The sequence below is a fragment of the Dendrobium catenatum genome, unplaced genomic scaffold, assembly GCF_001605985.2.
Source record: "Dendrobium catenatum unplaced genomic scaffold, ASM160598v2 fragScaff_scaffold_334, whole genome shotgun sequence".
Lineage (NCBI taxonomy): Eukaryota > Viridiplantae > Streptophyta > Magnoliopsida > Asparagales > Orchidaceae > Dendrobium > Dendrobium catenatum.
This window is the reverse complement of record NW_021318796.1, coordinates 311606-328088: the sequence shown is the minus strand read 5'-3', so window position 1 is coordinate 328088 and position 16483 is coordinate 311606. Positions and strand designations below refer to the sequence as shown.

At 33.2% G+C, this 16483-nt stretch overlaps 1 protein-coding gene and 1 non-coding gene across 2 annotated transcripts; one reads left to right on the top strand and one right to left on the bottom strand.

Moving 5' to 3' along the window:
- Positions 1 to 14003: 14003 nt before the first annotated feature.
- On the top strand, positions 14004 to 15657 carry LOC110096945 (transcription factor MYB4). The gene is made up of 3 exons (XM_020823110.2): positions 14004 to 14176; positions 14271 to 14400; positions 15222 to 15657. Exons 1-3 carry the CDS (start codon positions 14044 to 14046, stop codon positions 15655 to 15657), a joined length of 699 nt encoding a protein of 232 aa, XP_020678769.1. The 5' UTR covers positions 14004 to 14043.
- Positions 15658 to 15982: 325 nt separating this feature from the next.
- Positions 15983 to 16055, bottom strand: TRNAR-CCG. Its single transcript has one exon. It is a non-coding gene; the product is annotated as a tRNA-Arg (tRNA).
- Positions 16056 to 16483: the final 428 nt, after the last annotated feature.

Sequence of the window (16483 nt, the reverse complement as noted above, 5' to 3'; positions counted from 1 at the left end):
ATTTAAATAAAATTTAAGTTGTTCTTATTTTTTTTAAAGTATTTAAATTTAATAAATAAAATAAAATGATTTTTTTTAATATTCGAGCAAGCTCGCGAGCTCATGAGCAGAGCCAGCTCGAGCTCGTTTACTAAACGAGCTCGACTTGTGAGCTGGATAAGCTTGGCTTGCGAGCCCATCAACGAATCAAGCTCGAGCCAGCTTGGTTCACGTACGCCCCTAACCGTAATCAATTTTGATAATGGATAAAAAAGATTCCTCGGTATCATGAAGATTAAAAGGGATGATCCCATTCTAGAACTCATGCTCATCTTTAGTAAAAGAGAGAAGAGAAGCCAAATTAATGTTTTAAAATTTTTAATAATTTTAGCAAAGTGCAAAAGCTCATAAAATTGATACGCTAGAAGGGAATTATTGGTCCAAATGTCTATCTAAAAGTTGATACTTATTCCATTATCAAATTTTCAAGAGATATTGAAAATAAAAGCTGTTGAAACTTTAGATATCTCCTAAATAAAATTGGATCGACGATTACTATGATTAGTCTTAGAGTTAGAAAGAATTAGGTTGAAATCTGGTAATAGATCCAATGGTTTGGGGTAGTTGATTTTCAAATCAATTTATCAAGGAGTGACATGTTTAATAGTGTAGGTTTTTGCAATTATCTTTATAAAAAGCTACAGTTGTCCCAACGAACTTTTAGGTTTTGTTTGTGATGCTTTTCTTACTACTTAAAACAGCTTTTTAATATAAAAATTAAAATTTTTGTACTGAAAAGCTGCTTTAAGAAATAATTAAAAAATTGTTTCAAAGGAAGCCTTATGCTTGGTTGAAGTACAACATGAAAGTTAGCTTGCCCTTACTGTTTGGAGAATACCAAATCTTTCATCATAAAACATGGAGAAAAAATATACTCGTTTTGATTGTCACCATATATTATTGACTTCTGATCTTCCATTTAAAAGAAACAAGGATGCATTACTCAGAAATAGGGTTGAGAGGTCACCTCCTCCACATAGATTAAATGGTTCTAACATATTACAAAGACTTTTTGACATTGCTGCAATTATTGATTTTTCAATAGTACCATAGTGTAAAGTTCCTGAATATGATGTTCAATATAATTGGATTAAAAATATATATATATATTCGGGCATTATTTTATTGGAGTATAAATTTGATAAGACATTTTGGATGTTATGTATATTAAGAAGAACATATTTAATAATATTTTTAATACGATCATGGATGTTAAATGTAAGACTAAGGATAATATAAAGGTTAGAATGAACATTAAATAGTATTGCAGGAGAAAAAAAATAGTAACAAATAATAATGGAAGAATATTTAAGTCCAAAGCATCATTCTCGTACACATTATAACAAAGAAGATCAATATGTCATTGATTTCAAAGTTTAAAAATGCTTGATGGCTATGGATCAAACTTTAGCCGATGCGTGGACCTTAAATCTTTGAGATTATTTGGACTAAAAAGTCATGACTGTCGAATTATTGTGGAGGCACTCTTTCTAATTATATTGAGTTTGTTATCAGATTACATGTCAAATTTGTTGACAAAGCTTAGCCTTTTCTTCACAGGCTTATGTTTATCTAAACTAAATGAAGATGCTTTACGGAGGAGTGAGGAAAATATACCAATCATTCTATGTAAGCTAGAAGAAAGGAAAATTTTCTCTCAGATTCTTTGATTTTATGGAACATCTTTCTATACAAATATCTTATGAGGCTAGAGTTGGAGGGCTAGTGTAATATAGTTAGATTTATCCTTTTTAGAGATGTGAAATTTGGTTAATGCACTAGTCCTTCAACATTTCTATTTCTATCATATTATTCTCATGTTTAAATAAATATTTAAACAAGTTTAAAAAATATGTAAAGAATAAAGCACGTTAAAAATGATCTATATATGAAGCATATTTGGCTCAAGAAATCACCCACTTATGTTCTTACTATTTCGAGCCCCATATGAGAAGTACAAGAACAAAATTTGGTCGTAACATGAACTTCGATATCAAAGAACAATCGCAATCTTCACTGTCAGTTTAGAATGAATGGAAAGGCCATTGGAAAATGTGTTACAAGATTCCTCATTGATTAGGAAATGAAAATAACAAGTTTATATTTGTTACTAAATTGTAATGAAGTCCAACCTATCTTAGAGTCAGTTCTTTCATAAAGTACATAAGAAATAATGCTTATTTTTAATTCTCAAGTGTAAGTTAGATGATATGTTCTCAGATTTTTCGTAAGCAGTTTGCCTTCAACAAATATTGCAGTTGTTGAGCAAGTTATAACAAATGAATTCCCAACATGATTTAGATCATACATAAGTAAAACATATAATATTTCATAAATTTATATCTTATTAAATACTAAAAGCCATAAATTTTCCAGCTTTTCTTAGGTTTACGACCCTCGTAACAAGGTCTTCTCCAAAGGGCTGCAAGCACTTGCATGGGGACTAATGAGAAAAGTAAATACATGTCCAATTTATATAGTTAATGGATTTATATTTCATTTGAAGTCATGTAGCGAGGGAAGAAAGACTAAAATTGTTTAGTTTGTGTTAGAGGGAACACTTATGAATAAGGTAAATGCGATTATTACAGTATTCTAAATGAGATTCTTGAGCTATAATACCCCGGAGAAGATGGGAATCTAGTATGTTTATTCAATTATTAATGGTACGATCTTATACCAAATAGAGGCACAAGAGTTCATCCTACATATGGTATAGTAGAGGTTAAATATAGTAGAAGTTACATGAAGTTTGATCCGTTTGTGCTAGCAAGTCAAGCTATGTAAGTTTATTTTAACAAATATCCTAGTGGTCGTAGAGATAATTAAGATTGAATTGTTGTCATAAAAACCAAACCGCGGGGAATTATTGACCAACAATACTATGGATATGTGGTTCATAAAAATTTAGGTATGTAATTTTGACATTACTTAATATTTGTGATTATTTTTATATTAATATTTTTTATTGTGCCAATATTATACAAAAAAAATTTAGATGGTTCTTAAACATGCTGTGAGGATCAGAACCAATTTTGAAAGAAGAAATTATACTAATCTTAGGAATATGTTTATAGACATTAGAAAGTTAGGTGAGCGTCTATTATAGCTTGAAGAGAGCATATGGGGTGATTTGAATAGAGCTTGGGCCAATCCCGAGTTCACAATGTTGAGAGAATAGAACAAGCATAATAGAGTATTTGACTGTGGAGATTTAGGAAGCTCTCTTCACACGGGTGGTTTAGTGCCTCATACTAAGCATATGCGGAGACTGGTAAATGATTATTTTAATTTCATATATATATAATATTCATATTTGAAACTTCAATATAAAAATATTACAAAAATATGACACTTCTTCTAATAAAGGCTCAAATCCATTTTCCCTCATTATCTACAATTATTGCTTAAACACTTGCACCAATTTCATTGCATTTATAATATATTGATTATTTTTTTTAGGATTGTAATAATTCATTTGTAATCTCCAAAATATTAATCTTAAAATGCATAATACATGGTCAAAAAACTTTATAACCTGTATTAAAACAACAACTTCAAATAATTATTGATCATGTATCTTGTCTTCCTTGATAATTTTAAGTACTTTGAGTACAAAATGCATTTGCATCAAAATAATAAAGGTTTGAAAATGTGAACTCCAACATGTGTCACCATCTTATTGTAAATTAGTTTCTTTGTTCAAATCTCGACCACTAATTAACTCCCTAGTGCTTATATGAAAAATTATTTTTTCACGTTGAATTACTTTTAGAGTATTATTTCTCTTGCATGAATTTCTAATGGTATTTAGAATTCTTAAAGTTATCTCGAATAAATGCTTTACTTGTCAATGATTCTTTATTATAACCACCAAGGATAATTAGCGTTGGTGAGCAAAATAATAAATGCACAATGCCTGAGGATTATATATCTTTTAGAATTTAGTATGAGTGCATTTAAATCATTAAACTCTTCTTGCATATTATATGATCTATCATAACCTTGATTATATATTCCATGTATGCTTAATGAATGTTTTGCAATAAGTGCTTTAAGTGATGCCTTCAGTGTTAATGTATTTGTTGAAGAAACATAACTAACACCTATGAACCACTTAATTACTTGGCCCAACTTGTCTACATATCTCATCACCATAGAAAATTATTCTTTTATGGACACATCATGAGACTCATCAACATGAATAGTAAAGTAGGAATCATCAATATCTTTAATGATTATAACCAAGGTTTTAGTAGCTATACAACTACAAAGCTTTTTTATGCTTTCGGTGCAATCAATTTTAACTTAACATCTACATTTTCAAATGTTATTTTTTTTACTTCATTGTGATTTGTAAGAAATTAAAATAGTTATATATAATTTCCTTGATTATATAAGCTAGATGATTCATCATGCCTAGGGGTGTAAACGAGTCGAGTTGAGCTCGAGTCAGAGGTGTTCGACCTCTACTCACAAGTCAAATATCGAGTTTGAACTCGAGTTGAGCTCAAAAGTCGAGCTCGAGCTTGAATCATGACATAGAAACGAGCACTTCAAGCTGCTTGATTTTGGTTTTCCGCCCGCCATTTGAAAGTTCCCGCCCAGTTTTTCAGCCAGTAGAGAAATTTTCCACATAGTCCATCACTCTATTGCTTTTTCCCATGGGTGATAGACGGTGTCCATGTAGTTGACACCAAGTGGCCAAATGTTGGAGCCCTGCATTTCTTTTTCTCTAGGATAAACTAGCTTTTCCTAGTTGATTATCTTGTATAAAGCATTAGCATTTAATGCTTTGACATTTTACACTTGATAGTAAGAATTAGCCTAAAATTTAATAATATTTGATATTAACATTTAATACTTTTTCCCTTTACATTTGACATATATATATTTTTTAAGATTAAATTTAATAAAAATAATTATTATTTTTATTTAAAAAATCCAAAATTTATTCAAGCCAACTCATGAGCTCACGAGTCAAGCCTCATCAAGCTCGAACTCGAGCTCATTCAGTAAACGAGCTCGAGCTTGACTCGTGAGCTCGATAAGGTAGACTCGCGAGCCCATAAATGAGTTGAGCTCGAGCCGGCTCGGCTCACTTACCCCCCTAATCATTCCCATAAAATTTCTTAGTGGATAAAAATCGAACGCAATCAATAGCTACAGTCAACATGAAACAATATTCTTTTTTACTCCTCTAATTCTTACTCAACCATAGAGCAGGAATACTCTGGTCTTGATGCTTAATTAAGGCCTCACATTTCTGCCTTGCCTTATTGTGCGCACTATTATATTCTCCTACATGGCCCAAAATTTTTTCTTTTCTTTTACAGCTCTTAAATCCCTCGCTAACAAATGAGTCACTACCACCTTGACATGTAATAATTTTCACTTGAGGCTTAAATAAGTAGCAATAAAGACAAAATACAACATCTTTTTTATACACTTTATTCCATCCAATCAGGATATTCTTTAAACCATTTTGAGTTAAAATTACGTATAATATTTCCTATCATTGTTTGAGAGAAATGATAATTTTAGGGTTATTGGGATCCCTTTAACAAATAAGCTCAACGAACTTTATCCCTCTCATTTAAATCATAACTTCATATTGATGGCTGGAGACCAGCGTTAGCAGGAAGATCGTTAATATCAACCTTGACATGTTCTTTTCTCTTTAAAAATCATTCTAATTATAAAATACCTAAATGTTTCCTTGTATGTTCACTTTTAGGGCTTAACAACAAATGAAAGCATTTTTTGGGCATAAGAATAAATGAAAGAAACAAAAGAACAAAAGGTGCTCAGCAAGTTTAACAACCCTAAAATTAAATCACAAGTTTAAGATAATATTGATGACATTACAAGTGGGCATAACATAGTTTATTAAATTGCATTGAGATAAAATATGACTTCATCTATAAAAAGAAACGATCAGTCACTAACATATGACTTGCATGTGCAAAAACCAAATTCGAGGTTTTACAGATAAAAAACGTGATGGATTATGTTTTCTATAGTGAAACATGGAGGTCTCATATTCAATTCATCTAAACAGTTGCTCTACAAATACATGGATAGATAAGGATGCACACATCATACTAAATTTTAATTTAAGTATTTAAGCAGAAAAATCTGTAGAACCAAAGTTTATCTCTTACTCTTGTGTATTCAAGCTACAAACTGAACTTTTTTTATCAAATGGAAATTTTTTACTGTAAATGAAAGCCTTTCATCTGAAATTTAAAAAAATAACGACAAAATAAGACTCCTTGCCTTCAATCTGATAATCCAAGAATGACAACTATGAGTATGTGATGATTAAGCGACGGGAAACGACCGGTTCGGTCATTCTGCACGACTTCTACATGGAACAACTCCCGAGCATGAAACAACCGAGCAAAGATCACGACTCGTGCAGGTTACACCATCGTAACTAGCAAAAACTGAGCATGGTAGTATTCAAACTTGTGCAGGAACATGGTCGTCGTCGCCATCGAAGCTTGCGATTTAGAGTCTTCAAAGCAAAATGGCCCACACAATTGAAGGAAGTAAAGGAAAGGTGAGGGGTTCGGGCAATTGAGTAGGGTATTAGGGCAAAAAAATTTTTTTTTTTTGGGGGGGGGGGGGTGTTAAAGTTCAAAATATACAATTTCTCTAGGTTTTTTTTTTTAAGGTTTGACATTTGTCAACCCTGGGTTGATCTAGCATCCGCCAATGCTTGGGTGGATGGCATGTCCTTAAACTTGAGTGCTTTAAGCAAATCCTTGAAGGCAAGTGCCATGGATAAGTTATCTAGATTGAATATTCTATATGAGTCGGTGAAAGAGAGAACCCCGAATAAGTGGCTAGTCCCTCAGAGCAAGCAATGGGCCTTTTAGATGAGTATTCCATATGAGTGGTGAATATAGTTGGTGGTGTCATGATCATGGCCTTTATATCAATATACTTCACGTAGATTGAAAAATGATATATATGGAAGTTGGATAGCCTTGTTTGGGTACGATAGTCAAAAGAGTGTAATCTTTATAAGGTAAATTCTTCAAGTGAAGGCTTGTTGAGGCATGCTCTTTGGTCAAACTCAATTATAATATGTGCCTCATTCATCGAGCTCCTTATCAGCAAGCTCCTATAATACTGATATATCATCAAAAAATTATTTTGATCGGGCACAAATCTCGATGCAAAATCAAGTTGGAAACATCAAAAATTAAATCTGAAATCATTTGAACTCCGATTTTAGCAAAGTTATAGTCGAATTGAACATCTCCGAAGTACAAACCCAACGACACCAAATTCAACTCAATCCGAGCCCAAATGAGTCCAAATCAAAGACCTGAAGCGCATTTGGAAGGTTCAATCCATAATTTGGATTACCAAACAGTTTCCAAATGTGATATGCTTATAGTCAAATTGAGCGGCTCGACGAGAAAAATCCAACGAGCCCAAGATTGCTAAATTATAAGATCATTAAGACATTCAAAGGCCCAGTAAATGATCCACGATTAAGGGATTCAACATCGGTCGTCCATTCAAACCACTCCTAATTTTCCTCTGATCCTCCTCTTATTTAATGGTCATGCCACTATCAGAAAACTAAAAATAGACCCCTCATTTCTCTTGAGAGGGGACCCAAGCAAGAAGAGAAGAGAAGGAAGCAAGAAAAGATAGAAGAAAATGAAAAGAAGGAATAGAGCTCTTTGGCCACCAGACTTCTTGACCACCATCAGACTTCCACCCGATTGCCAACTGACATCGAGTTCTGCCCAACAGTCGACTGATGCTGGAATTTCGCCCGACAGCCGACTAACGCTGGAATTCTGCCCGACTAACGCTGGAATTCCTCCTGACCGTCAATTGAAGCCGGATTTTCGCTTGAACGTCGTCAGATTTCCAATCTTAGTTTGTAACTGAATTTCAACCCGGAAGTTGATCGGTGTAATCTGATCGTCCTCAATTCCAGGGATGAATCAACCACTAGTAATCTAAGCAAAGACTAATGTAATTCTTTGTATTTTCCCTTTTCCAGGGGTTTCACGTAAAAATTATGGTGTTCTTTTTTTATTCTATTTATGTGATGGATGTTCGTACAAAACTAAGATGAAAAAATTTCTAACTCTATCGCTGCGTATATTCTAGCACATAACAAATACAAATTTCATTAGTTGACTACTTGTCTATCTCTAAAATTTCTCCATAAGTGCTCAATCATATTCCAATACTCAATAATTATATTAAATTTAACTAAAAGTTGACTTCGAAAATTGAATAAATAAAATAATAAAGAAAACGTGTGATGTGCGAACACCATACAAACCCCCTTTTTTCAGCATGTTCACATTCAATTAACACTAATCCACCTTTATGAAACTTTAGCATTGCTAGAAAATATCAACATGGAGTTGTTTAATCTACGTTGACCGTCACATGTGGAATTGACCATTCCCAGCACACAAAATTTTTATTTAATATATTTAAAATTTATTTACAATTATTGCCTTATAAATAATGAATATTTTATTCTCCAAATGTGTTTCACGCGACCGATAACTATAAATGGGTAAGAAATGTCGATCTATTTTTTCAAAAAAAAAAAAAAAAAAAAAAAAAAAAAACTTTTAAAAAAAAAAAAAAAAAAAAAAAAAACAAAAACTGTTTAAAAAATAATTTTGAAATTAATTCATAAAATAATTTTATTATGAATCCTAATAACAATTATTCAATGTATTTATGAAAGGAATAAAAAAGGTTAAAAAGTTTAATTAGATTCCTCCTTATATTTTTAACATAAATTAGAAAATTTTGGGGCTTTTTAGTTGGATGTAAAATAAATTTAATGTAATTGAAATATTTTGAGTTATTTGGATGGGTGTAAAATAATTGTTTGTGTTTTTTTTTTTTTTCTTATTTGATTTGAAGTAAAATGAATACAATATCAAACCCACACTACGGGAAAACACGAGTTTACCGGCGGATTTTTCCAGCGGACAAAGTTGCGTCGGAACACACGGCGCCTGCAGCGGCGCATTGTACGCAGGAAAATCTACTGCGTTATTTCCGGCGCAACTTCCGCTGGTAACTCGGCGCCGGCGTATATTGCGCCGGTACATACGTCAGAATATACCTTCTTTTTATTTTTTTCGGCGCACTTTACAGCGGAAATGTTACCGGCGTAGTTACCGTCGGACAATGCGCTGGCGTATTTAAACTCAACGACTTAAGACCAGCGTATAATGCGCCGGAAATTTTTCCGGCGTCTAGGACGCCGGAAAATCCGTCGGCGGAAACCCTATTTCTGAACCCGACCCCGACCGCTGCTCATTTCTTTCGTTCGTTTCTCTCACAACTTCTTTCTCTCCCTCGTTGCCCTCCGTCGCTCGCCGTAGATCGACGTCGCCGACTTGTGTTGACGATCACCGGACGTCGCCGACGATCACTGCATTAGTGGCCGGGGAAAGCAAGCTTTTTGATCGTGAGTTTCTGCCTCCCTCCCTCCCGTCGCCTGCCTTAATTTTTTTTCATGTAATTCCTTTAAATTTGATTTAGGATTCAAATTGTAGATGTTTTATGTTGAAATTTTTTGCAAAATCAATTTGGATTCATGCCGGGTACTTCTATTATGGAAGCCATACTTTTTTGAGAGGTTTGATGGAGAAATATAGAGAGAGTAAGGAGGATCTACATATGATTTTTGTTGATTTAGATAAAAAATATGATAAAGGTTTCAAGAGTAGTGCTATTGAGAGTTCTTGCCAAAAAAAAAAAAAACTTACTAACGCTTATATTCAATGTTTTTTTTTGTTTCTAAACTATTCAAAATCAATTTGGATTCATGCCGGGTAGGTCTACTATGGAAGTTATAAATATATGATAAAGTTTCAAGAAAAGTGCTATGAAGAGTTCTTGAAAAGAAAGGAGTTAATAACAATTATATTCCAATCATTAAAGATATGTATGCAGGAGCTAGTACTTGTGTTCAAACACAAGGTGGTTTGACAAAGTATTTTCCTATTTCGATTGGATTACATCAAGGATCAGCCCTAAGTCCATATCTTTTTTTCTTTAGCCATGGATGTTCTCACTAGACATTTGCAAGAGGATGTACCTTGGTGTATGTTTTTTGATAATGATATTCTTTTTGTTGATAAGACACTTGTAAGAGGATTGTGATTTTGGGTATGATGATCAAGTCATTAATAAGAGTACACGTCTTAGATGGTTGTGAGACTTTGTAATGCTTTATGATGTAGAATGAGTTAAGTGTTGCCGAGATGAGATGCTTCGGTGGATGAGTGGCTTGACCCTTTTAGATATGATACAAACTGTTCATAATTTTGTATACAATCACCTTAATGACTTCCTTGCATTGAATCACCTATGACTTTGCTCTTATATGTAGGTTATGAATATTAGAAATCAAAAAAGTTGGATGTATAACCGATTATCTCAAGGACGAAAGACATTAACAGATGAATTCATTAATAGGGTGAACATTTTCATTCAGCAAGCGAAACAACTACCAAGCTTCATATCAGAAGGAAAGTTTCAATGTCCATGTTCTAAATATAAAAATCTAGTGCACCTAGAACCGGATCGATCATGCCGGCGTTTTTATGTGCGCCGGAGATTACCGGCGCATTTTATAGCGTCTAGTCCGCCGGAGATTTCAGACGCTACTTTGGCACCGGAATTTAGCCGTTGCTTATTTACGGCGCACCTACGACGGTTTATGCACCGGTAGTTTCTGTCGCATACATACGACGTAAACTACCGACGCCTTAGGCGTCGAAATTATCGATTGAAAATCGCTGTCTTTTATATCACATTTTGCGCCAGAATAGTTTCCGGCGCATTACAAAATGTCGGAAGACATTTAGCGACGCACGCCAAATCGGCACAGGAAAATCCGACGGAAATGCGCTGGAAACCGAGGATTTCCATCAGATATTAGGGTGTACCGGCTGATACTGTCCACCGGTAACAGCGTGTTTTCCTGTAATGCCAACATGATTGTGGCTGGTGACCAATAGGCGGCTACAATACGGCTTGTGACAGTGGTAACGGTGGCATGCTAGTAATGGTGGAGGTCGACAATGGGCGGCGATGGCTTGCAATGGCAATACCTTGGAATTTACATTATATTTCGAAATCAGCCAAATCCAACGATTTCTAAACACGTCAAAATTGAACTAGAATGTGAATTCCAAATACTTTAACATTTCACTCTACATTTTTTTTACTTCAAATCAAATATAAATATATTGAAATATCTCTATTCGGAATACGTTACACTTCTTTTACTTCAAATCTAATGGTCCTTTGATATTCTTAAGATCTATTATTTAACGAGAAGTTAATTATACCAAAATGAATAAAATAATAACATGTTATTTTAGTTAAATTGGACTTTGTTGTAGAATAAAATATTAAAATCGTTGCGGGCTAGAATATACATGGCGATAGAGTTTTAATTCTACATTATTTTAGTGTTGCACGAATATCCAACTCACACACAAAGAACACAAATTTTTTTACGTGGAAACACTTGGAAAGGGGAAAAACAATGGGGCCTAGCCCAGTTGAAAATATTTCACTATAATTTTAGTTGAGCATAATGGGTTGACTCGTCCTTGAGGGCGATCAGATTACAAATGTCAACCGTATGGTTGAAGTCTAATATCAAATCTGGTGTCACTTGGAAGTTAGGGCTTCAGTTAATAGTTCGGTAGTGACTTGGTGGAACTCTGGCGTCGGTTGATTGTCTGGCGGAGTTCAATGCCTCAAGTGGTGGTCCAACGAAGGTGAGGGCCTCAAGTGGTGGTCACACAAGGGTGAGGGCCTCAAGTGATGGTCCAGTGAAGGTGAGGGCCTCAAGTGGTGGTCGGGCGAAGGTGAGGGTCTCAAGTGGTGGTCCGACAAAGGTGAGGGCCTCAAGTGATGGTACGACGAAGATGAAGGCCTCAAGTGGTGGTCCGACGAGGGTGAGGGCCTCAAGTGGTAATCCGGCAAGGGTGAGGGCCTCAAGTGATGGTCCAGCGAAGGCGAGGGCCTCAAGTAGTGGTTCAGCAAAGGTGAGTTCCTCAAGTGGTGGTGCGGCGGAACTTAGGCGGTGGCCGAGGAGGAGCAAGATGGAAAGAGTGATCTTCAATCTCACTCTTTGAATCCTTTAGCTTGGGGTCCTTTTCAAGAGAAAGGAGGGCTCTATTTATAGATTTCTGAAGTGACATGGATCATAAATAGGTGAGAGATCAAGGGTGTAAATGGGGAGTGGTTGGATGGACGGCCGATGTTGAATCCCTTGATCAAGGACCGTTTGATGGACATTTGAATGTCTTAGTGATGTTGGAATTTGGTGATCTTGGGCTCGTTGGATTCGTTTCGTTGAGCCGCTCGGTTCGATTATAAGCATGTTATGTTTGTAAACCGTTTAGTAATCTAAATTGTGGTTCAAACCTTCCAACAGCGCTTTTAACCCTTGATTTGGACTCATTTGGGCTCGGATTGGGTTGGATTTTGTGTTGTTGGGTTCGTGTTCTCGAGATGTTCAGTTTGACTATAAGTTTGCTAATTTGACTATAATTTTAATTTTAGAAGTTTCCCACTTGATTTTTCCCGATCAATATAATTTTTTGTTGATGTATCAAAAACAATCATTCTACTATTCATAATGTTAATTATTTTAGTAATATGTCACTTAAAAAAATAACCAGAGTTTTGCAAATTATTGGCATTATTCTCTTAAATTAACAAAAAAAAAATAATTTTTTTTTTACTTTAGAGGTGGTATTCAAATTCGTAATAGGTTAACATTAATGTTCCTAGTTTTCCAACATATAGTCAACAATATTTGTACTTTATTTGCAAATAAAAATAAAATAGGAATATTTTTTTTAAAATAATTAAATGATGTCAGTCATGACCCAAGCAATGATCATTAACTATTTTTTTTTTAAATAATCTTAATAATATACAACCAAACACTAACTTGAAAGAGATGGCTTACTATAAACTATTACTTAATTCAAAAAAGCAGCTTAGTTTTATATGTTAGACCAACATGATGAATCTTCACAGGCTTGAGTATCAGAGCTTTTCAACATTTTTCTCAAAGCTGTAAGAGTTTCAAGGAAGAAATTATTAATTATTATCCATTATTACATTATGATTTCTAATCATCTTTTAAGGTGTAATTAGTTAAAAGCTAGCTAATTAGTATTGCTTTGAGTCAATGATTAGTATCTAAATTATTCTTGTAATTAGTGGTGATTAGGATGATTAGTTAGGGAATTAGATTTGTATTATTTGAATAAACTATTTTGGGAGAGGGAAGTCGTGAATAATAATGAATAACTTTTTCCTTCTTTCTCATTTCTTCTTTTCGAAATATTCGTAAGGCTTCGTTCAATATGATTTTTTTTTTTTTTTTTACTTAAGACTTCGTTTGTGATAACTTTCTTATTGTTTTCTAAAGTAATTTTTTAGTACAAAATTTCTAATTTAAAAAAATTTGGTATTAGAAAGTTTCTAAATATCAAGAGTTATGCTTGGTATCTAAATTTTAATATTTACTTATATAATATTTTAATATCTCAGTCACATCAATATTTTATAAAATAATAATAATTTTAATTTTAATGAGATTTAAATATTTAAATATTATATAAATAAATATTAAAATTTAGATACTAGATTTGTAAATAGATAAAACTTATGGGATTAATATGTAAATCACCCTTTAAAAATTGAATCCAGTGCTGGCCAAGTAAACCTCCCTCTAGTGCAAAGTATCAAATTATTGCAGTTTGAACCAATAACACATAGCTATCAAGCATAACTCTTCTTCCTTGAACCTGCCAAAACTCCTTTCTTTATCCTTCATTTCCACACGTTTATCAGTCTCCTTTCCTCTCTTCTTCAGTTCTTCTATTATATAAATAGCTTACAACGCCATGAATGGCCTTCAAAAGCTTCGATCTCTTCCTTCAATTTATCAGAGCGAAAATGGTGAGAGCTCCTTGCTGTGAAAAGGTTGGACTGAATAAGGGGCAATGGACTCCAGAAGAAGATGAAATTCTGGTTTCATATATACAGAATTATGGACATGAAAACTGGAGAGCTCTTCCAAAAGAAGCTGGTAACTTGAATCTATTTGTTCTTTGTTTGATTTTAAGTAATGGAAGAAAGAACTTTGTGTTGATCATATTATATGATATATTTTGGTTTAATAGGTCTTTTGAGGTGTGGGAAGAGTTGCAGACTCAGATGGATAAATTATCTAAGGCCTGGGATAAAAAGAGGGAACTTTACAAAGGAAGAAGAGGATGCAATTATCAGCTTGCATCAGATGCTAGGAAACAGGTAGATATACATACTTCTTGTTTGTATTTATTTATTTATTTATTTTATTTTTAGGTAGAGGATGAGCTTGAAATAGTGTTTAATTTCCTTGATCTTGAAGATTTCTTATAATTATATAAATTTTAGAAATTTAGGTTTTTTTCTTTTTTTTTTTCTTGCCTCATTTGAAATATAGATATTTCACTATTTTTTAGAGTTTTTTTTACTGAAACACAATTTATGATAAGATTTTTTTTAAAAAAAAAAAAGAAAATTAGAATAAGCTTTGAAGTCGTTGGATCTATTTTTGAGATGAGCGTAATATATAAGTAATTTGTATTGCACTCAGCTCAAAGCAGATCCAAGAATTTTAAAGCCAAAAAATTATTTTATCAAATAAGATTCAATAAAAGGAAAATTTTAAAAATAGTAATAGTGACATTCTTTTTATTAGATGAATGTATCACATGGTTCTCTTTATGTGCTGATCTATGTAATTTTGGTCTCTTTTATTATACATTTTTATATATTTGCTCTATGTTAAAATAACAATATAGAATAATATTATAGTAAAATAAAGAAAAAAAAAATGGAGAGATTATTACATGCGGAGTCCAGATCGGAGAATCATCCGATTTTTATGAGTGTGCGTAGTAAGAGCATAGTTACTGTTCATCACTGAGCTTTTATTACGTTTTTACTGTTCACATTCATAAAAATCGGATGTAGCTTCGATCTAAACTCCACATGTAATAATCTCTTGCCATACTGACAACATTTAACCTTAACATAGCTTCTATAAGTACCTTTCTCATTAGACTTTTTTGTAATTTTCGACGCAGATGGTCTGCAATCGCAATGATGTTGCCAGGCAGAACAGACAACGAGATCAAGAACGTCTGGAACACACACCTGAAGAAAAGGTTGAATCCAAATCAAATTCTCCCAAAATCCAAGAGGAAGATGCAAAGACAAGATAACTTAAACTCAATCATGGAGTTCTCTTCGGCATCGGTGTCGGAATCATGCAGTGATTTCTCCTCCTCATGCACTGAATCATCAAATGTTACAGAGGGGGATAGTAACAATGCAAGTGGAAATGATGGATCACTGGAATCAAGACATGATCTTGGGGTTGAAGAGATTGATGAGAGCTTGTCCATGAATGGCTGTGATGATTCACCATTAATGGTGGCTGGTTCACCCATTGAGGAGGACATGAGCTTTTGGCTGAGGATCTTTGAAGCTGGAGAGTTGGAAGGATTTCCTGAAATTTGAATGATTTAAGTGTAAATCCCTTTGAGTAATTTATAGTTCTGGTAGAGAAAAGTAATTTGAGTTATAGATTTGTTTCATTTATTCAAATTAATGTGACAAAAATGGTTAATAAATTTTCTTTTTTTTAATAAATTTATTGGATTCAAAACATGAATACAAATATACAATAAATAATAAAAAAATATTAAAAAATTTAGTATTGTGAAGCAAATTATAACAAATGTCAAAAAAGAATATTAATAAATTAAAAAAATGTTAAAAAGTTTATTAATGCAAAGTAAAAAATCATTAAAATAATAAAGAAGGGTTTTTAACTGCAAAAGCTCGACCACGGTGGGACTCGAACCCACAATCTCCCGCTCCGGAGGCGAGCGCCTTATCCATTAGGCCACGCGGCCAGATTTCAGATCATTTGTAATAGTTAGGATTTCGTTTTGATGACTTTAAAAAGAGTGCAATGTTATCAATTTTATATTTAAAATTTCTTAATTTAAATTTATTTTTTTTTGAAATATTACGAGATTTTATATGTCACCATAAAATTCATCTAATTTAACACAAATCTTGACGTAAATTTTGTACCTTTTAAAGCATCAAAATATTAATGTCATAAGCTTTTATGATTGATTGAATGACCATATAAACTTTATTTCCAATGAAGATCGATTGAAAATGAGCATTTTGATGAGGTGAATCTAATAATAATAGAAATATATTGATCACAGTTCAAATTTGTCTGACGGCTTTCTTACTGCTTCTTAAAACAGAAAAAAAGTTATCCCAAATGAAATTTAAATTAAACAAACAAAAAATATATATAATTTGA